The 22195-nt window shown below is 52.2% G+C and overlaps 1 protein-coding gene across 1 annotated transcript in view; it reads right to left on the bottom strand.

Moving 5' to 3' along the window:
• Positions 1 to 22195, bottom strand: part of GLI2 (GLI family zinc finger 2) — a 246775-nt gene that overhangs the window by 58431 nt on the left and 166149 nt on the right. Inside the window, exon 3 of the mRNA XM_044242640.1 lies at positions 389 to 494. Coding sequence (XP_044098575.1) covers positions 389 to 494 — 106 coding nt within the window. The remainder of the gene's footprint in view (positions 1 to 388; positions 495 to 22195) is intronic.

Genomic DNA, 22195 nt, shown 5'->3' with positions numbered 1-22195 from the left:
CTGAGCCACCCAGATACCCCTAAGGCCACCATGCTTATATAGGACCTTTGGCCTAGAGGGAATTCCCACTGCTTGAGTACATACAGAACCCCAAGGTGCTATGGCTACAATGGGACAACCCACAGCCTTGGCAGTGAGGATGTGCGAGCTGAGGAGGGCTTCCTTCTCAGGTAAGCAGACGGAGCTGCGTGTTCACGTCCCACGTACACGTTCACCCAGCATCCTGTGTCCATGCACCCCTGGTGGCACAGGTGACTGTTGGCTTAGAACAGTACAGATTAGGAACTCCAGAAAAACCGAACAGAGACAGGACAGGTGGCTAAGACCACCAGCCTCCCTGGAGGCAGGGCACTGCATGCCGGGCCGGGGGGGTGAGGGTAGAACTTACCCGTGCACGCCGTGGGCAGAGTGGGGCTCATAATGGTACCTTCCCTCCTGGTGTCTCATGTCAATCGGTAAGGGAGCATGGAGCGGTGGCAAGAGGTGCTGCGGCACTGTGGAGTGGGAGAGAGAAACAGGCCTTTCAAAAACTTTTTCCCTCCCTCAAAAGGCAATTTTCAAAGGGCTTTAAAGCTCCATGAATTTCAGGGGCAAAAGTAGCCAGGACAAGGGGGCTCGGTGGTGCCCTGGCTATCACACACCCACGGAGGGGGATGAATAAATAATCAAAGTCAGCCCGAGAATCCGACATCGTTCACATAAAAGATCCCCAACCGCGCACTTGACAAAGACAAGCAGCTAAGCGCTCTTTGAACTCGGGGAGATTACAGGCTCAGCTGCAAATCAGGGCTGACAGAGCCGGCAGGCTGCTGCCCATCTCAGCCTGGGCTGCGTGTGGCTGGAGCAACCCAGGGTGATGGCCTCCGGATGCTGCAGTCACCCCGGCTGGAAATATTTACCTAGAACCGTCTGCAAAGCCGGGGTCCGCTCCCTGTGGGATGCCTGAACCCCAGCCAGCCGCCTTGCCCTGCCTTGTCGGTGGTGCGCAATGGACCCCTACGCGGGTCTGTCAATTCTCCAGCTCCTCCTGTTAATGACCAACCCCCAAGTGAGCTGGTGGGTGCCTCGGAGATGCAGATGCCAGCATGTGGGTCTGCCTTCCACGGTCAGGTCAGCCTCCCCTCTGCACTTGGCCTGCCCTCAACAAATCATTGTGATAATTGTAGGATGCTTTTTTGCTTATTTAAAAAAAAAAAAATTCCTGGGTCCCCTGGAGGCAAACATAATTATAGGCTTTAGGAAAACAAGCCTCTAAAAAGTAGTCAGACCGGGAAAAGGGCTAAGAAGTGGAGATTTCTCAGTCAACTCTTAGTTCGGCTGAAGGCCCTGGGCCAGCAGGCGGGTTTGTGGAGTCTGAATTGCAGAATCCTTGCAAGAGATGGGGAAGGGTTTGTTTCCTGTGCGTACAGGTCAGCAGTCGGCCCAGCCTACTGTAAGGGATGTAAAAACATCATTCTGCTACCCGTTTCCATGCAGACAGATCCTGGGACTGTCCTATAAGCCCTATGAATTCTTTTTTTTTATTGTGGTCAAATATATACAACATAAAATTTACCATCTGAACCATTGTTAAGTGCACAGCTCAGTGGCATTAGTATATGTGCTGCCGAAGCGAGCACAAGTGGCATTAATACTTTCTAATCAGGGGCCGCCACCATCCGTTTGCAGTATTTTCCATCTTCCCGACTGAGATTCTGTCCCCATTAAACACTAACTCCCCATTCCTCCTCTCCCCTGGCTCCCCACAAGCACCACCTGCCTTTCTATCGCATGAATCTATTCTACATACCTCATATGAGTGGAATAGTATTGTATTTTTCCTTTTCTGTCTAGCTCACGTCACTTAGCATGATGTCCTCAAGGTTCATCTGGTATAGTACAGGTCAGAAGTTCCTTTTTAAGGCTGAATGATAGTCTGCTGTGCGGATCTTTGTCTGGTTTTCCATCTACTCGTCAACAGACACTTGGGTTGAAGACCATGGTTTCTTTTTTAAGATTTTCAAAAAATTTAGGGACACCTGGGTGGCTCAGTGGGTTAAAGCCTCTGCCCTTGGCTCAGGTCATGATCCCAGGGTCCTGGGATCGAGCCCCACATCAGGCTCCCTGCTCAGCAGGGAGCCTGCTCCCCCCCCCCCCGCCTGCTCTCTCTGCCTACTTCTGATCTCTCTCTGTCAACTAAATAAAATGTTAAAAAAAAAAATATATATATATATATATATATATTAAAAAAAAAAGATTTTCAAAAATTTAGCGGGCACCTGGCTGGTTCAGTTGGTTAAGCCTCCAAATCTCCATTTCATCTCAGGTTGTGATCTCAGGATTGTGAGATGGAGCCCCTCATGAGGGGCTCCATGCTGTGTGTGGAGTCTGCTTAAGGTTCTCTCTTTCCCTCGGCCCCTCCCCACCCCCACTCGTGCACACTCCCTCTATTAAAAGAAAAAAAAAGAAAAGAAAAGATCTTTTCATTTTTAAGTAATCTCCACACCCAATGTGGGGCTCAAACTCCCAACCCCAAGATCAAGAGTCACACGCTCCACTGACCGAGCCAGCCAGGGGCCTCGAACACCAGGAATTCTTCGAAGAAAACTTTCCCCCTGAAATTATAACCTTAATTTCCACATACTCAGATTTATCTTCATAGTTCCACAAAACTGGCACCTTCCATGGGTACTGAGAACATGGATTGGGTCAAACTAGCCTTCCCTGAACCCCCAGGAGAATCAGCAGGGAAGCCTTGTCCAGCTCCCCAGATGTTTAGGAAAGGGCTTTTGGGGATTTTTTTTTTTAATGTGGCAAGGCAGACCAGATTATAGTATTGTTAATTAAAAAAAAATAGTGTGATTTGTGTGTTTCTGAATGTTTTCCTGCATACCCCAAAGCCCCTCTGAGGCAGCCAAGGTAGGTGTTCCTGTGCCCATTTAAGTGGAGGCTCTATGGGTGATTTCAGGCCAAAGTCACAAAGCTGAAAAGACAAGCGAACCTGCAAGGGAGTCCAAGGCCTAGGACAGCTGGTCATGGGTTTTTTCCCTCTGCCCAGCCAAAATGAATCCTCAGGGGCAGTCTGTGGGTACAAGGGTGATCCCTGGGGTCCTTCCGGTCCCACCTGGAGTATGTATTCTATTTAACAAAAAACGCTCATGTAGCACTGGGCCCTGCTCTTGATGCTTTGCCAATATCCACTCCTGGCTCTTTGTGGCACTCCAGGTGGCTTTCACTCCAGGATTCCTGGTCCTCCCACCGGCCGTCCCCCAGCACACAGATGAGCTTTACTTCCCTCCTCTTGCCTCCTGCAGAAGCAGAAGGCAGTCCCCTAATGCCCTTGGAGACCAGACCTTGCCCTTGACCTCACCAGCTAAGAGTGCTCTTCTTGGGGTTAATGCAACTTCCCCCAGGTCTCAAGAGCTATAAAATCTGCAGGAATGGAGGGCTCATGGTTGTTTACCAGGCAACTATGAAATGCCGGGGATACCAGGGCTGAAGCCAGTGGCTGTGCATGTGCGGTGTGTGTGTATGTGTGTGTGTGTGTGTGTGTGTGTGTGTGAGAGAGAGAGAGAGAGAGAGAGAGAGAGAGAGAGATGCTCTCCCCAGTTGAGGCTGCACCTGCTGGATGGTTGCGGTGCAGGCTGTGGAGATTACCAGGGTAAGTGGCTTTCCCTTAACTCTGGGCAGCAGGCGGTGGGACATTGAGGAAATCGTGTCTCCTCTCTGGGCCTTATCTTACACATCTGTGCAATGCGGATTCCTGCCAAAACAGTCCAGCTGTTTGTGAATGGTCACCTGTTCCCTGGAGAAAGAGCCATGCTTGTCCCAGCCAGGAACACACTGAGGTCGTAGGAGGGGTCCCTGAGCAGGGCATAGGAGTTTGGGGTCCAGACACTGCTGCATTGCTATAGCCCTATCCATACAACCATGACTAAGGACCAGTGACCTTCCAGATGTGCTCAGTCCACCAGCCTCTGGTGGTCTCCTGAGCCCCAACCAGCTGTCACTGGAGCGAACTGGGCACCTCAGGCCATCCAAGGGTTGAAGGTTGATCTGGCCCATCTGAGGTCTCAGGACCCTTTCAGACCGGCATGGCCTGTCCCCAAGTGCCTCTCATTCAGAACTGAATGCTTAGTTCAGAGCCCTTCTGCCCGGCTGCGGGAGGAGAAAATTCCCCTTTGGGCTCTTGCAAGAAGTTATTCCATCTAGAGGCCATCAGCAGCACCCAAGGAACATGAAGATATACGTCAGGAACAAGAGCTGCCTTCAAGTGATATATTGAATGAGATCCTTCCACACATTGTTTTCATTGTGGGCTCTTTTTTTAAGTTTAAAAAAAAAAATCCAAACTAAATTATGTTCTTCCGGCGGAGGGGTTGGGGGAACACACGCACACACACACACACACACACATCCCATATGTCATTTCAAAGAAATGGCTCTCTTTTTAAGTTTCTGGGGAAGAAACTCGAAGCTGGGAATTTTCTATGCATCACCCCTGCCCCTGTGAAGAAAATGCACATTTGTTTTTGATGCTACACAGAAGGAGGACCGGTCTGGGAAGCTGAGGATGGTGGGGCCTTGACTTTTATTTTTAAACCCAGAATCTTTCTGTGCTAGGACTTAAAAGCCAGATGTTGCTTGGCCGGTGGTCCCAGGGGTGAGGGTTTGCTGGCCTCCGCAGTGTCCCTGATCTAACGTCGGGAGTGAGGAGGCCCAGAGGACGCTCCCCGGAAGCCCGGGTCTAGTTCATGTCCCATTCATAGTGACTCCGGTGAATTTCTGCCAGAGAGAATGGGGCGGGGTCAGCAGAGGGTTCAGACACAGAATTGGGAAAATTGGGTCATGGAAACATGACTGGGCAGCCGCGTCAGCAGCCGGAGGAATTCTCCTTGGATGAAGTCATGTGTTGTTACAACGCAGGGGCGCTGCCCCGAGGACTGAGCTCAGAGAGGGTTGGAGAGGCTGGCCCAGTGCCGGAGGGGCTGGTGACATGAAAGCAGCCATCTTCCGGAACAGACTGGATGCATCAGGGGCCGGCCCCCTGGGCTGTCCGCTCCCTAGAGATTAGCATGGTCTTCCTTGACCGTTGTCATCTCCATTAAGACCACAGGAGGGAATTAGCTTGGAGCACGTGCACTGGTATGCTCCAGCTGCAGGACCAGAGAAGCAAAGTGTTTCTGAGCAAAGGGCTGCATTGCCCGGTGCTGACTGAGGGGAGATGCCCGCAGGTGTTTCCGGAAGGAGGCATGGTCTTAGCACAGTGCAGCTCTGGGTTACAGGGAGGTGGAGACGCACGTTAGTGCAGTCTGGGGACCCTGGGAGGGAGATCAGGGGCCAGGGCAGGGTGTGGACCTCCATATCCTTCTTGGGCAGCTGGCCCATGCCTCACAGTCGCCAGGGTGACCAGTGCTGTGGTGCCTCAGACACCCTGATGGGCTCCAGGCAGCCTCTGATAAGCTGCAACAGAGGCCTTCGGATTTGGCATGCCTCTCGGGGGCCAGGAAAGGGCTCCCTGGCCTCCAGTTTCTCTTGCAGTATGGGGGACTCTCCTTGGGATTCCCGCTTAAAGACTAACGCAACATGTTCCTGTCCCTTACCATTCCCTGCCTCGTAAGTAATATCCAGTGCCGCGGTTTCATTTGTCTCCTTAAAAGCAAACGGACCTTGGGAAAGTCACGGAAACAAATTCACACTGAAGCGCAGCTGACCCACCAGGTCACCTTCCCCTTAGCAGAGGGACCAGGCAGACGGAGACACCTGTTTCTTTGGAGAAGGAAGGTGTGCACGTGGAGGAAGGAGAAACGGGCACGTGAGCAGTTGAAGACCAGTACGGTATACTTTACTGTTAGATTGAAATCCAGATTCTTCCTGAGCTGCCATTAGTCAAACGACAGTCTTAAGGGGAATGACATGCCCCCATGGTCTACGGAGCTTGGAATGGGGTAGGAAGCATGTGAGCCCTAAATCCCGACAGACTTGGGTGTGAACCCCGGTTTTGTCATCGCTAACAAGTGACAGGCACTCTGGGCTTTCATCTCTTCATCTGTAAAATGGGAACAACACCGACCCTCGCTTGTTTGTTTGCAGTGTCTAGCACAGAGCAAAATACCAGTGAACGGCACTCCCCTCCCCTGAGGCTGTGAGTGTCAGGGGAAATGCGAAAAGGGTCCTACTTCCTGCTGTAAGGGATGCCGAGATGCATCAGGCAGGCCCTCGTTGGGGCCTCTGCCACTTGATGTGCTCACCGCAGGACTTGGTGCTCCCCGACTCCCTGTGCGATGGAGTGGGGATGGGCAGAGAGGATGGGTTGCAGGCTCAGGAGCATTGCCAAAAAGGTGTTCCGCCAATGGATCGCTGCTGACCGCACCCCCATTCCCCCGTGGTCCACCTGCCCGAGCCTCAGACTAGCTGCTCCCAACCCAACTGTTTCCCGCCATTCTGTCCCTCATGTCTGTGCTGACCAAAATCAGGTCAGGGGCCTGCAGGGGGCCTGATGGCTTCAGTAAACAACACTGGGAAATTTGTTTTAAAGGTAGGTTTTTAAAAAAAGTTTTCCCCTCCTCACCTGCCATGAACCCCAGCACCCTGCCCTGCAGCAGTAAGTCAGCCCCTGGGTAGCCCAAGCCAGAAGCGGGTGTGATCACATCCCAGGCAGTTGACACGTCCCAGGTACAGGAGGGCGGCGGTTCCGAGGATGGGAGCCCTTGTATGATGCCATTTCCTTAAAGCAAACTTAGCTCTCCCCCACTAGGAAGCAAGGGGCTTTGATGGCCTGGTCAAGGGCACTTTGGGGAAACTCTCCCAGCCCAATAGAGAGAGGATGCTACTCTGGGTTCCACCCTGAAGACCTAACTTGGTCAGTTGAATTGCTTAACCCTTCCACAAACAGAAATGCGAAGATGCGCTACAAAATGAAAAATGTTAATTGGGTGGGGAAGGGACAATGATTGGCACCCTCATTGTCTGTAAGGCTGGTCCCAGATGATTAGCTACCCATTAGATGGTGCTGGACGCTAGCGGGTTGCCTGCATGGCTACAGTCTACATTTTAGCCGTTGAAGGTGAGCTCATTACAAATCCCACAGGGCAGGACTCTGCATTCTTGCCTGTTCCCGTGGAGATCCCTGACCCACTTCTCAGGGATTCTGGAGCTAAAGGCTTCCCAGAAGATACCATAAATGATAGCACCAGCTCCAAAGAAGAGATGGCATGATCCTTCTCTTAGCTGCATGGTCTGGCCTCAGGACACCATGCAGCTCAGACACACAGACCCTCTCTGATGAGGCCTTGATCGGCACAGGCTTCGGGCCCCAGCAGGTCCAGCTGTTCAGCCTTCTCCAGGATCCAAAGGGAAGCTGCCCACCACCCAGGGCAGAGCTCTCAACCCCTGGCCTACACTGCCCAGAGGATGGAGGGAACTCTCTCAGCCCACACACCCTCCTAAGGCTTCCCCCACAAAGTCAATTTGGGGCGGGGGGAGTGTTAGCAGCACAATCCCCGCACACAGAGGCTGTGTGCAAAGCTGGAGGCTTGACCCTTTGTGATTCAACAGGCTCCAGAATGCCAGAACAACCTCAGAGTCAGAGAAGGGAGATGTCTGCAGCATCCAGAGCAGCCAGGCAGCCTCCCTGGAAGAGGTGGTTTTAGAGCTGAGCCTTCACAGACAACACTGGGGGAGCTGGAAGGAAGGGGGAGGATGACGGGTTCTTTAGGCTCAGAGGTGGTGTGGGTGGAATCCAGACTCAGTCGTACCCAGGCACAGAGCTGTGCAGAATGTGACTCCTGGTCAAGCTGTGTCACCTCTCCTGTATACCCAGGATTAGGAACGCCTCTTTCTAGAGTCCTCCCGGAGACTAAATGATGTGTTACATGTAACATGAGGCCCACTACAGAACACCTACTAGATACCAACTTCAGTGCTTCTCAGACCCAAGAATCACTGGTAGGGTTTGGTCAAACACCATTGCTGGGCTCCCTCCCCAGAGCTCTGGGCTCAGGACCCAAGAATCTACACTTATCCCAAGCGCCCAGGTGATGCTCACACAGCTTCTCAAGGACCACACTTGCAAAACCACTGGCCAGCCTTGACTTTTTATACTTCTGGAGTTCCCAGCGGCACTGGGAAGTAAGAGGTGATGGTTTCTTGTATTCATGTCTATCCTGCATTGTACTAGCTGGTGACCCAGAGAAGCTCAACATGATTGATGACTGAGACAGCCTTGGGTGTGATGACTAAATCCCAGTGACCACCATGCCAGCCCATTTGCCAATGGCAGTGGCAACAGGCTTGAGCACCATGAGGAACGGCGTGAGGGGTGTGCCAGGGCTGGGGGAAGCCACCGGAGACGGTACGTGGGCATTCCTCCCTTCTCTTGCAGTGGCCTCAGTTCACTTGGAAACTTGGACAGTTTCATAGGCCAGCGCCTCGGATGTGCAGACTCAGATGGCCAAGTCCTCTCCCAGTGGGAACGAAGCAGTGGCCAAAGCATCAGGGCTGGGGGTAAGAAACTGGAGAGGAGTCCAGGAAAGTCTCATTCCCAGCAGCCAGGCAAGTCCACTTCCGGAATTTATGCAAATGACACTATTCTTCCCCATAATAAACCCAGGGACAGGCTGCCTCCAGAGGCCCCTCCTGATGCCCAGGCCCCACTCCACAGGAAGTACTAAATAACAATAATAATATCCTGAATGGCACTCCGCAGCTTGCAATTACAAAGCGTTTGTCTCACTTGGGGGGGGGGAGGGATGGGAGGAGCTCAAAGGAGACAGGAAATTCCAACACCCCTAGCTGACTGGGGTCTGGCAGGACTTGCCCCCACAGGGAGCTCGCTGGGATCAGGGCCCTGGCTGGACACACCCAGGCACATTGCCCACCCCAGAGGCATGGGCTGTTCTGGGGTCTGCCCCCCTCGGCTGCAGACTAAATGTTTAATGCTCCCCCCCATCCCCGCCCCAATTCATAGGTTGAAATTCTAAGGTGGGTTGTGATGGTTTGGAGATGGGACTTGTGGGAGGTCAGGAGGTGGAGCCCTCATGAATGGGATTAGTGCCCTCATAAAAGGGACCCTGGGTCCCTCAGGCCTTGGCCATGTGAGGACACAGCTAGAAGAAGTCCATCTACACAAACCAGGGAGGGGGACATTGCCACACACCAAACGCCACGATCTCAGACTTCCCAGAGAACTTAAAGTCTGTGGTTGAAGCCCTTCAGTGCATGGTACTCTTAGGAGAGCCACTTGCCCTGACCGAGACTCCCTGGATGGTGGTGGTAAGACGGGCCGCATGAGCCACAGGCTGCAGCCGACACAGCGGCCAAGTCTGGTCCCACTGCTGATTCCCACTTAACCTTCCCGCGCCTCGATTTCCTCATCGGTATAACAAGGGTAGTGACGGGACCCCCGCCCGAGGGAGGCTGGGAGGCAGGAATGAAATACCATGAGTCCAGAGCATGGGGCCATCTCCACGGACCTCCCGCCCTTTCAGTCAGGGGTGCCAGGGAGACCCCTGCCATGGCAGCAGATGGGACGGATCATCCATCTGTTGGGGTACATGAGTGGGGTGTCCCACTAGAGAGTCTTAGAACCAAAACAGACCTCAGAGAAGGTCAAGCCTGATTAACCTTGAAAACAGTCCTGGCCACAGGATCTCTTCCAAAGAAAGTAGTAGGCAAGACCCTAAAATCTGTATTAGATTTGGGTGCTGGGAGATCATGGCTCTGAGAGTCTTCCATGAAGACCTGCAAAAGACCCTGCCGAAAGCAAGGATTAAGCTCAGGGGCTTGGAGAGCGAGTGACCCACCAGCTGGTGTCTGTGTCTTGGGCCAGATGTCAGCACTCCAGTGGGGACCCAGCACTGTGAAGCTTTACCTGCAAGGACACCCTCCTGTGTCCCATCACACTACACAGACTCCCCTGCCAACTTGCACCCATTATTGTCTAAAAAGCCCATTGGTTATGGGGGGTGGTCATTTGCCTCCTTCACCAGCATCTGGTCCCTTTCCTGGAGAGCTCCTGCAAAAAGTTTCCCCTGCCCGGTGCTTCTTGTGCTCCCAAGAACACCACGAGAGCCCGTGGTCCTTCCACTGTGGTTCTCAAGGGACCTTGGCACTCAGTCTCCACTGGGCACTGGTGACACTTTCCCGGGCTGGCTAGGACACCTCTTTCTGCAGAGTGCTCTGACTTGGAACTCGCCAAAGCCAGTCCATGAGATTCAAAACCGTGAAACAGAAACTGCAGCAAGCAGAGGGGTCAAACCCCTCCGGCACGTGGGCTAGTCTTATTTCCTTCTCTGCATTCAGCAGCCAATTACCAATGCTTCCCCAAAGCAGGTCTCTTAAGGACCACTTCTTGGGAGCCCCTTGTCAGAACGGTCCCATTGATTATAGGTTACTCAAGGGGATTCTTTTCTTTGAGACAATCGCTACCGCTGGTTTCTTCTCTAAGTGTCCCCTCCCTTCAAATATAGTTCTGACCAGTAGACATAACGCCACAGGGCACATCACGGTATTTCCCATTTACCAGGAGCCACATGAAAGAAAAAAAGCCTAAAAAGAGGCAGGTAATATTTTTAATCACCCAATTTCATTGACCCAGGATATAAAAAATATTATCCTGTTGACATATATATAACCAATATAAAATTATTCACAAGATGTCTGACATTCCTTTTTTAAATTTTGATTTCTTCAGAATTGATTGTGAAGTTTGCAACTGTAGCATGTCTCAATTCGAGCCAGCCACATTTGAAGTGTCCAGCAGCCCCATGTGCCTGGTGGTTGCCTTATCACAGTTAAACTTGGACTGTTTCCATAGAATGCTAGTCTAAGTTGATAAAAATCTTACTGATATTTAAAATACGGTGATGAGCTTCTTTCCAAAAGCCCTTCCTCCCTTCTGAATCTTAACGCCCTGTGAAACTTCTATTTGATCGTTTAAATAACCATTAACAGTTTTCCTTCTTTCCTCTCTTCCTCCCTCCTTCCCTCCCTTCCTTCCTTCCTTCCTTCCTTCCTTCCTTCCTTCCTTCCCCTTCTTCCACCCTTCCTTCACTTCCTTTCTTCCATCCATTTAACTGACAAGGGCTCCCAGGGTTGTCCTTCCATGCCCTTGACCCATGAGGGCAGAAGCGAGCAGGTCAGCAGCCCCACTCTGAATTCTGCCCCCTCAATCGCTGCCCACGGCCTTCCCTGCAGGCTTGGGCAGGCGTCCTCGAACAAAGCAGTGGGTGTGTGGGCTCCAAAGACCTTCTGACAAATAAGAGAGCCCCCCAGGAAGCAAAGTGCATGCAGGGTATCAGGCAGGGCAGGGCCCTGGGGAGATACGAGCCAAGCCATGTAAGACTCGCAGAAGCCTGGCTCCCTGGGCAGCACTGGCTCCACACAATTCTAGACCCAGCTGACTCAAGAGTGGTTCCAGCCCAAGCCATTCCCCCCACCGTTCCCCCACACGCCAGCCCATGGCTGCCCACTCCTGCTGCTAGAAACGGCAGTTCCTTAACCGGGGACACTGGAGATCCACCTGGCGGGACTAGAGGACAGTGCACAGAACCCCTGGGAAAAGCCCATTTCTCCTTATTATGCTGGTGGAGAAATTGAGGCACAGAAAACACAGTCCCATGACCTACCCTGCTGGCCCTGAGCAGTGCCTAGAATCTTATTTCCTAGAGTAAGATGTAAGGCAGACAAGGGAGAAAGAGGGGGAAAAAACTCCAAAGGCTTCCTGGACATCAAAAAAACCTCTTGCAAAACAATATTTTGATGAGCTAAGTGTGTGAATTAAAAGCAGATGGAGCCTACTTCCTTTAAAATAAACAGGGTTTAAAATGTAGGGGCAAACTCCCACACACAATGTGTCTCAGGGCAGGAGAAAAGCAGGGCTGTCCTTCCACAAACCAAGCAGCCTGACCCACTCATCCCATGCAAGGTGCTGAGGGCAACGACCCTGCTCCATGGGTCCAATTCCAGCCCAGCAACAGAGACCCAGAGAAGGGATTCGACTGCTTGACAGGCGGCCCCCAGCTGCTCCCGTGGCCTGCAGAATGGAGTGCAAAGCCCAGGTGGCCCTAGCACTCTCCTGATCCTGCCCACAGACTGCCCCCCACCATCAGACGGACAGCAAAAGCTCCCACTGTTTCACACCTCCCAGCCCACTGACAGCCGTCACCCTGCCTGGAAAGCCGCTCTGCAGCTAGCCCTCCTGCCTTCTTACCGTGCTGACCTAGTCTGTGATGGTTCCCGGACTTTTCCTTGGCCCCCTCTCTAAATTAGGCAGGAGATGTACCCTCTAAACAGTTTCTCCCAAGCCAGAGTCTGGTGCTTACATGGCGGGAGTTAGGAATATGTGCTGAGTGAGCGTGAATGCCTAAGTGGGTGAATCCTTTGACTGCTGGAAAAAAGACCCTGTGGCTATCGGGGTGGCTGGGAGCTGCCCACATTCTGTATAAAGTCACTTAAAACCTAGCAGGGAAAGTCCTAGCGCACGAGGGGTATTAGAGCAGTCTTCACACACAGATGTACAAAGAGGATTCAGCTCAGCAGCTGGGACCCTCCTCAGAGACTTCCAATAGAAGTGCTTCTCCCAGCAAAGTCATCAGCCTTCCCGCAAGCTGGAGCTTTCCTGGGTGAGTGATTTAAGCCTCATAGCACTTGCGGAAAAATGTGTCATCATGATGAAGATCCCCATTTTGCAGATGAGGAAACTGAGGCACATAAGTTCCGTGAACCGGCTGGGGATAGTCATGCAGCTCGTCAGTGTCAGAGCTGGGCCTCCCAGACACCCACGGGAATTCCAGACACGTTCCTACAGGTGGAACAGGGCAGTGAGAGCTCCTTTAGGATGATGAAGATAGGATGGGAAGCCAAGGAGGAGGCCAGGGCCCTGTCCTGGGAGCCCAGCGCCCCCGCCCCCGCCCCCACCCCGTCCTGACCCGCTGCAAGGCAGCCTGGGAGTGGGCTTCAGAGAGGTCGGACACACGGATGTGCGATGAATGAGGGAGAATCACACGGGACAGGGTAAGGAGAAGTCCCAGTGCCAACAAATTCCAGGAGACACATGGCTGCACTTGGCATTTCCACCTTGGTTGGGACCTTTCCAGAAATTAAGGCAGTCCCCCAAACAGAAGGGTTATTTCACGGCGCAGCTTTTAAGTGCTGCCCAGGGATCGGTAAAGTTGGAGGCAAGTTGGGGAAGGACCTTAGGGAGGGGGTTATCTGTTTTCCCCAGCTGTGCTCCCGGTCCCTGCTAATAACCCCCATGGGTCACTCTGCCTGGTTTGGAAAACCTGCTGACTGGCGTTAAAAATGGGCCCCACTCCTGCCTGTAGATCAGCACCCCCACCCCCCCAACACACACCGCGCTCATCATTAGCATGCTGCTTGTGTAATTAGGGCAGTCAGGATGGCAAAGGGCCCACCCTGTGTCCCCAAGAGCGATGGCAGTTCAGAAAAAGCCCCACCTGGTTTTGTACTGATTAATGACGGGCCCCACTAATAGCCCTGCTTAACACACGAGTTTGTCAAGATTAAGTAATTGCCTTAAACAAAAAGTGTATTATCTTTAAGGCCCGCTGATGAATGACTGGTGCCGGGAAACGGGGTGATGGATGTCTGCGACTCCCTGCCACCAACTCTCCTCCATTTGCATAAATTAAAACATGCCCTTGATTAGGATGAGGAGCCCCAGCAAGCCCTGCAGAGGGATGGGTGGCTGAGGGCCCCGCAGTCATCTGGCCTTGGGCGTCTGGCCACTGGGGGACCCCAAGCTGCATGTTAGCATGACGGACTCCTGGGATGGGTAGATGCCCACTGGCAGGTGTGACCAGATGCCCCAGAGGGGGTCCAGATTGGGACAGGGGAGCAGGAGCAACTCCATTGTAGGAAAGCTGTAGCTATCCTTAGTGGTCCTGAGCAGACCCAGAGGGCAATGGGATGGGCAAACCCACAGAGGTCTAGATGAGTGCACGTGAACACCCTCTGCATGCCCCATGTGGAGAAGTTGCTGTCATTAAAGTCACCTGTCTCTCACAGGGTTGCGGGACCTCATGGTGGCCTGGGACGAGCGGGGATCCCCAAGTGTGAAATGGGTTTAAATGGGGTGACATGATCAATCTAATAGTAGCCCCGCCATAAATGGAGGTTTGTCTTTGTATGCCTCTGAGCATCCGATTCCCAGATGTGGGACTGTACATCCATGCCTCTTCTCTAGGGCCCTTGAGTTGTTCATACTTTTTCCCTCCAGATGACACTTTGGAAGGGACATTTCACAGAAACAGAGGGAGCTGCATGTGGTGGGGACAGGCTGGCTGGAGGCAGTGAGCCCTAGAAGGGCAGCTGGGGAGGGGGAACAGAGCTTCAGGTGGGGGATGGTAGGGCCACATTTGGGAAGAGGCCAGCAGGGCCCAGCGGGCTAGGTGCCTCCAGGTGATCTGTCTGTGGGTGAAAAGGCGGAGGCTGCATTTATTCCCAAGAAGGGATGATAGGGACCATGCCACAATTCTCTGGCTTCTGGTGACTCAGGGTCCCAGAGCTGGGGAAGCCTTGCAGCCACTCTCTTGGGGATTAGATCTTTAGCACAAGCCACAGACAATAGTGCACCCCAATTCCCCACAATGGGTCAGAGACACACCGTAATGGCTGAGGGGTAGGGGAATTTGGACGCACATCCGAAACCCCCGTCCACCTGCACCTCGCCTCTGCAGACAATCTGCCCCACCAGCCATAAGCCACGCAGTGCTCTATCCAGTAACTGATTCCCCTTCCTTTCTGGGCCAAAGAAGATTCCCAAACCAAGCCACCCACCCTGAATCTGCCTCCGGGCTGGAGAGACACTAGCCAGAGCCAGGAGCTGTTCCCATAACATTTGTTTCCCCCTAACCACAGCTTCAGGGAAGATGCCAAGCATGGCCCACGGGTGGGGACCGGTTGGGGCCAGATCTCAGTGGCGGAGCCTTCAAGCCTCCTTGCAAGCAGAAATAGTGCCTTCTTTTGCATTCTAGATGGGCCACAGGGCCCTTCTGCCCCACAGTTCTGGAACACGCAGAGTCTGAACCCAGCGCCCTGGCTTCCTTTCTCTTTCTGGGTTCTGGGAGGGACTCTGGGTAAACTAACTACAGATCATGAGCCTACAGGGAAGGGCAGACCACATGCTCCAAGGACATGGGCCCTGACACACAAGAGCGCTGGAAAGGGGTTCCCACAGCGCTGCCTACCAGAAGGAATTTGGAATGGCACTTCCTTATTCTACCCAAGTGCGCAGGGACGAGTCACCCTGGACCCCATGGCCACGCTCCACATTCTGGTTGGTCCTAGGTACCCCTGCTCCCATGCCCAGGCCTGCTCAGGCTGAAGCCAAGCCAAAGCTGAGGGGACAGACCATCAGACCAGAGCCTGAACAGCATGGCTTATCACCACTGGATCATCGAAGTCCCGCTGTGGTTGGTCTCTGCCCACCTCATTGGGCCGTGGGGCAGGTTTAATGCCCTTTGCAGCATCCCACTTGAATATGAGCTAGCCATCTGGCTACCTCCCACCCCAAGAATATGAAAAAGGGGCACTAAATGGTTGTGAGGGGATTGTGCCTCCTTGTCCATATTGTTCATAATATTATTTTTAATGCTCAGCAGCCCAATGGTAAGAACTCAAGAGCATTTCTTTAAAAGATTTTTATGTATTTATTTAAGAGATAGAGCAAGTGGGCATGAGCGGGGGGAGAGGCAGAGGGAGAAGCCGATTCTCTGCTGAGTAGCGAGCCCCAGAATCCTGGGGTTGTGACTGAGCCGAAGGCAGATGCTCGACCCACTGAGCCACGCAAATGCCCCGGTGAGAGTATTTTTTTTTTTTAAGTTTTATCTATTTAAGCCATCTCTACACCCAACATAGGGCTCGAACTCACAAACCTGAGATCAAGAATCGTGTGCTCTTCCAACTGAGCCAGCCAGGCACTCCTTAAGAATATCTATTGAATGGGAAACACTTTTACACTGTTGGTGGGAATGCAAACTGGTGCAGCCACTCTGGAAAACAGTCTGGAACTTCCTCAAAAAGTTAAAAATAGAACTACCCTATGACCCAGCAATTGTATTACTAGGTATTTACCCAAAAGATACAAAAATACAGATTCAAAGGGGGACATGCACCCTGATATTTATACAGGATTACCAGCTCCAAACCATGGAAAAAGCCCAAAGGTCCATTGATGGCTGAATGGATAAAGAAAATATGGTGTATATATATACAATGGAATACTACGTGGCCATCAAAAAGAATAAAATCTTGCTATTTGCAATGACGTGGTGGAAGCTAGAGTGTATTAGGCTAAATGAAATAAGTAAATGAAATAAGTCAGGCAGAGAAAGATAAATATCCATATAATTTTACTCATATGTGGAATTTAGGAGACAATATAGGTTACTATGTGGGAAGGATAACAGGAGGAGAGAGAGGGAGGCAAGAGACTTTTACGGACAGAGAACAATCTGAGGGGTGATGGAGGGAGGTGGGTGGGGGATGGGCTAGATGAGTGATGGGGATTAATGGGGACACTTGTTGGGATGAACACAGAAGGTTATATGTAAGGAAAGAATCACTAAATTCTATTCCCGAAAGCAACGTTACACTATACGTTGACAAACTAGAGTTTAAACAAAAATTTGGAAGACAGAAGAAAAAGAGCATCTACAGAATGACTTAAAATGACATTTTTTGAATGCTTGTGCCAGGCATAATTCTGCACACTTGATGTTCATATTTATTTGCTCTTCACATCAACCGTATGGCGGGGTGAAGGCATCCCTATCATGACCTCGTTCTAGAGATGAGGACACTGAGGCTCGATGTGTATATAACTCATTCAAGATCATACAGCAACTAACCGGCAGGGAAGGATTTGAACCCTCGTCTGTGATTCTAGAGCCTGAGGCTTAACCACCTTCCCGGCCTGTCCATTCGTGATGACTGTTTTCTTATTACAGTGTGGCTGGCTAGAAACATGGAGAAGCAGAATTCCCAAACTGTAGAAAACACACTCTCCATGGTTCTATGCAAGTCTATGCCATGGGACTCCCTCTGCTCAGAGTTGTTAGGGGTCACGAAGCCCCCAGTTCTGTCTTCTCCGTACTACAGCCTATGTGTTCAGGGCCTGGGCCCAGGCTCTGCCCTGGAGATGCAGGAAGGAAAATATCCTGTCCCTGTCTCAAGGATCTCTCAGCCAGCAGGAGACACCCAGGTTGACAGGTGACAGGCGAGCAGAGGAGAGGACCAGGAAGGCATAGGAGCTTGCCAGAGGGGAGAATGATGGGGGGACAGGCCAGATAAGTGAAGGGGATCAAGAAGTACAAACCACTAGTTATAAAATTAAATAGGTCACGGGGATGAAAAGTACAGCATAGGGGGACAGAAGCAACAATATTCTCCCAATGTTGTATGGAGACAGACGGTGACGACACTTAACTGTGGCAAGCATTTTGTAACATATGTAATTGTCAAATCACTTCACTGCCTGCCTGAAACTGACATAATGTTGCACGTCAACTGTACTTCAATTCAAAAAGAGAAACAGTGGGAGTGCTCTGTGTTGTCACAGCACATGGTGGGGTAGCAGTGAAGAGTGGGGCCAGAGGGTGTCCCTTCTTACACATCAAAGATAACAGACATTTAGCCTGTTGGTAATGGGGAGACACGAGGAGGTTGTAGGCAAGGGAGCAACAGGATCAGGTATGCATTTCCCACCCAGGGCATAGCGGGTGAGGTTTGCGGACGATGCTGCAGGGAGGGAAGTGGACTCAGGAGCAGTGGGGCGAGGGGCGGGGCCTCCCTGGGTGGTGGTGGCAGAGACGGAATGGGTCATGATCAATGCGAGCTGTAGGGCCCGTGGCACTTGGTGCCGAGCTGATGTGGGATGAATGAGGAGAGAAGCTGGTCAGGTCAAGGCATCCCAGGTGGGGCACTAACTTGGGGTTGAAGTGGATGGTGGTGTCTCCAACTAGGAGAGGGGACCCAGGACTCAAAGGCTGTTTGGAGGACCCGAAAGTGGGTGGTTTCTGACCTGCTGAGTTTGAGATACCGTGGAACCTCAGCCGGCCACACCCAGGGACTAGTAGAACAAATGAGACCAGAGCTGGGGACGGCCCTTAAGGAGAGGCTGTGATCTGGGGGACACTGCGTGAGGACCGGCACCCGGAGTGAGGATGAGCTGTACAAGGCGAGTGTATAGAGTATGGAGGAGTGGGAGATGGGGAGACCGGGCTCTGCGCAGGCCAACAGGGAGCTCAGTAGGTCACCGGAGCCCAGCAAAGGGCAGGGGGCAGGTGAGCTGGGTGTATTGAGTGCCTGGGTGTATTGAGTGCCTGCATAGCACCATTGGGGTGGTATAGGTGGTGGTCTAGCCCACGCCCTCAGCAGTCCCCGGGGACCTCAGGGAGGCAGCCAGCCCCCAACTCACAAGCACCTACCATGTAGTCAGCTCTCTGTTGCATCGCGAGTGCAAGACTGGGGCTACGGAAGCCTGAGCCTGACTTGAAAACCCATGTTCCCACCAACAGGCTTTCAGATGCAGGCAGGAAATCTTTCCTTGGCCTCAACCATGCCTGGGGCACTGAAGCAGCCACAGTACCAAAGGCAGAGGCCTGTCCCAGATCAGCCTGGGCTTCTGGCAGTGATCCAGCTCCAGGAGTGAGAACTCACCCAGACTCTGGGGGTCCTGAAAGAGGATGGTTTTGGTGCTCATCCCGACTCTGCCCCTTACTAGCTGTGTGACCCTGGGTAAGTCACACGACCTCTCTGAGCCTCAGTGTCCTTTGAGGTAACTTCCTTCCCTGGTTGGGTCACAGGGAACTGCCAAAGAGATCACAAGAATGTAACCCACTGAAACTGTGGGATGCTGTGTTAAGGAACCCACCCATTCCCCTTAACAGCAGGCCAGGATTGAGCTCCCCCTCCCCTTCTTCTTCCTCCCTTCCCTCCTCCCTCCTCTTTCCTAGGAACTAAGAGCCCCCTTTTACAGCTCCTCATGCAGGCCCCAGGGGAGCCAGAGGCTGGCAGAAATGACTGCTAATACTTCCAGGCACATTTACTGAAACCTTTTGACATGGAGGATATTTTTATGAGATAAGTGCCCTGTGTCGGTATCAACTGGCAAGTTTCATTGCTCACATTTCAGTCCTGCAAAAAGCCTTTTTCAATCACTGTCCATGGCAACGATAAACTTTAATGGCTGAGGGAAAGCCTGCAGCTCTGACGCTCTCTGTCCTCCGTCCTCCTACCTCCCTGCCCCACGCCGCTGGCTGACCTCCCTCCTCTCCCCATGGGGCCAGAGGCCCAGGCAGAGGGCCAGAGGCCGGGGAGGGGGGCATCACCCCCACTCCCCAGACCCTGTTTCTCAACCTCAGAGGATCATAGGCCCTGGCAGCATATTAGAAACACCAGGGAATGAAAAGGCCAATATCAGGCCAGCTCTGCCTGAACCGAGAGAAATCTCTGGGGCGGGCTCCAGGACACCAGCATTTGTAAAAGCTCCCTTGGGGATCCCACTGGGCAGCGGGTGTGGAGAACAGCTGCACTTCCTCTGGGTCACAGCCTGAGTTCCCTTGGCAGTCACGCCATGGCTCACGCATGCTCACACAGACACCCTGGCCCGCACCCAGGAGGAGCCCGGCAGACGTGTGTCTCTCTATCTGTCGGTGAGGGAACCAAACCCAGAGCTCATGAGGTCACACAGAAAGCCAGGAACCAATATGTCCTCTGAGCCCAGGTCCTGCCCTTCCCATCTGAATGAGTCAGGTTTGAATGAGCTTCTCAGGGGAAGAATGGCCCAGGGCTGCCTCAAAGCAGGCAAAGGTTAGCATTCAAAGAATGAAGAACAAGCAAATGAATGAATGAATGGCTTCTATCTACTCATTCCACCACCTCAGTAAGGATGGTGTTTGGTGTTCCCTAAATGCTTGCTTTCCAGAAGATCCTAGAACATTCCAGAACTCAAGGCAAGCAGGACCTCCGTCCCTCCTCCTGGTCGCTTGTGGTACCACCAGCAGAGCAGGGCCCATTGTTTATAGCTGTCCTCACAGCTCCTAGGACTGAGATGAGCTGAGGAGGGCAGCTTCCCCCTTGCTCTCTCACCACCTGCCAGGCTCTCCCCAACCTCCCCTCCCAGCAGCCCTATCCCCACACCTGCCTCAGAGGTCCCCGACTTCTCTGGGCCCCGGAGCAACCCTAGTCAGACTTCTAGGGATCCTTCTCCCTGGAAGGATCTCCTGCCAGGCCTCTCTCACAGGTTGTTTTGTCATAATCCTTCTGGGTCTTATGGGACAAGGAAGCATGGGAAAAAAGGGCCAAGTAGCCGGAGGCAGGGAATGGGGAGGCTCATGGGGTCTTGGAAGGCTCATCTTCACTTGGCCATTTCTACAGCCCTGTCAGTGTCTGTGTGCATGTCTTTGAGCACCTCGAGTGTGGCTAGAGGCTCTGTCATGCCCTGTACGGTGCCTGCTGCAGAAAGGGAGACAGTCTGACTCTGAGGCTGACTCATTCATCTCACACGTCCTCAGTCGACAGGTCTTTCCAGGTTGTGCCCCAGTCAAAGGCTCTAGGTGGAAGGTTCTGGGGATAGTATGTCAGAACTGAGATCCCAGCTGTCTCACTGAGGCCACTGAGGGGACAGGTCACCAGCACCAGCACCCACTACCAAAGGGCTGGTGGAGAGTTGAAGGAAACTGTCTGAACTGTCTGAAACTGTGTGAACCAAACCAGACCAGACCAAACCAATCTGGCTGTTTCTCCTCTGGCTGTGTGGCCCCCAATTTTGCCACTTCAATAAATCCTTCCTCTGCACCCATTTCTCAAGTCTCACTTCCCTCCTCTGCCTCAGCTTGAGCCATTTATTACACACAGAGACTCAAAAGGAACAACTTTTGCAACTTCCAAACATACTCAAGAGTTCCACCTGTCGTCCCCCATCCATCAAGACAAAAAAAAAACAAAAAACAAAAAACAAACACATTTCTCCTTGGGAGATGCAAAAAAACCCCAAAGAAACCAAAAAGCAAAAAAAAAAAAACAAAACAAACGTAGCATTGGGGACCAATTAAGTATTTCCTTTGAAATGCATGCGTGCCACAGATTGTTGAGGGTGAACTCCAACCTCTGAAGGAATGGGAACCAGATGCCAGGAACTAGAGGTACAAGGCATCCCGCCAACACTGTCCTTCACCCAGAGAGACTCGGGGTGGGCAGCCCGGACCCCGGTGTGTGGAACTGGGGTGGCTCTGACTAATGTCGTAGCCCGGGTTCACGGCACCAGCTCCAACTTCCATTTTAGTCATCACCGTGACAAGAAGCGAGGGCCTCCCAGTGGCCCCACCAACACCCGCCGCCTCCCAGCCTTCACTCCTTCCTGACTTTGCATACCCTCGGATTGCCAGCTTAAGCTCGGAATTCCTCCTCAAGGCCTTCCTCGTGTACTCAAGCCTGAAGGAAACGTGTCCTCTCTCACTTAGGGACTAGCAGCCCTGCAAAGATACAGCCCTCGATCACCACCGACTGACAACTGCAATTAACCAGCACTACTCCTAATTAGATTGTGGGCTATTCTTATAAACCATATGTTTTCTTGGCAAGCTCTCTATAAGCAGGTGTTAAATGGCTGATAAATGTTGACCAACAATTCTTGGGCAGAGGTGGGAGCCCTGGCTTAGGGCATTTGCCAATTTCTATGGTGTAAATGCTCTCCCTGCGGCTGATTTCAAGCTGCCTGTGGGCGATCACTAAACCTGGCCTTGACCAGTAAGGAGAATGGCTCCCACGAGCTGGCGTGAGCTGATTCCAGTAAGAAACAGCCAAACTGAGTCTCCACAATCCCCAAGGTGTCCTTAAGCAAGGAGATTCTTTAAAAAAAAAAAAAAAAAAAGGAAAAGGAAAAAAAGTTTCAATTTCCTGAAAGTTAAATAATACCATTTTCCACCTGAAAAAATTAGCACAAAATGTTTCTTAATGAGAACACACGGCGCTGGAAACGACATTACGTGGCACCCTGCTGGAGATCACTGTTAGAAAGAATTTGGTTCTACGTCTCAAGAATCACACCCTCGGATCCCATGACCTAACCTTTTGCTCTTTTCCTGGGTAAATACCCAAGCAGTGACCGGTGCTGGCACTGAGATTCTGACCACAGCAGACCCTGTAAGACCAGATGACGGTAGGTGACCTAGAGTGAGTTCAGCAAGGGGGA

The sequence above is a fragment of the Neovison vison genome, chromosome 3 (genome assembly GCF_020171115.1).
Source record: "Neovison vison isolate M4711 chromosome 3, ASM_NN_V1, whole genome shotgun sequence".
NCBI classification, from domain to species: Eukaryota; Metazoa; Chordata; class Mammalia; order Carnivora; family Mustelidae; genus Neogale; species Neogale vison.
Note: the sequence above shows the minus strand (reverse complement) of the source record. Positions and strands in the feature narration are given on the sequence as shown.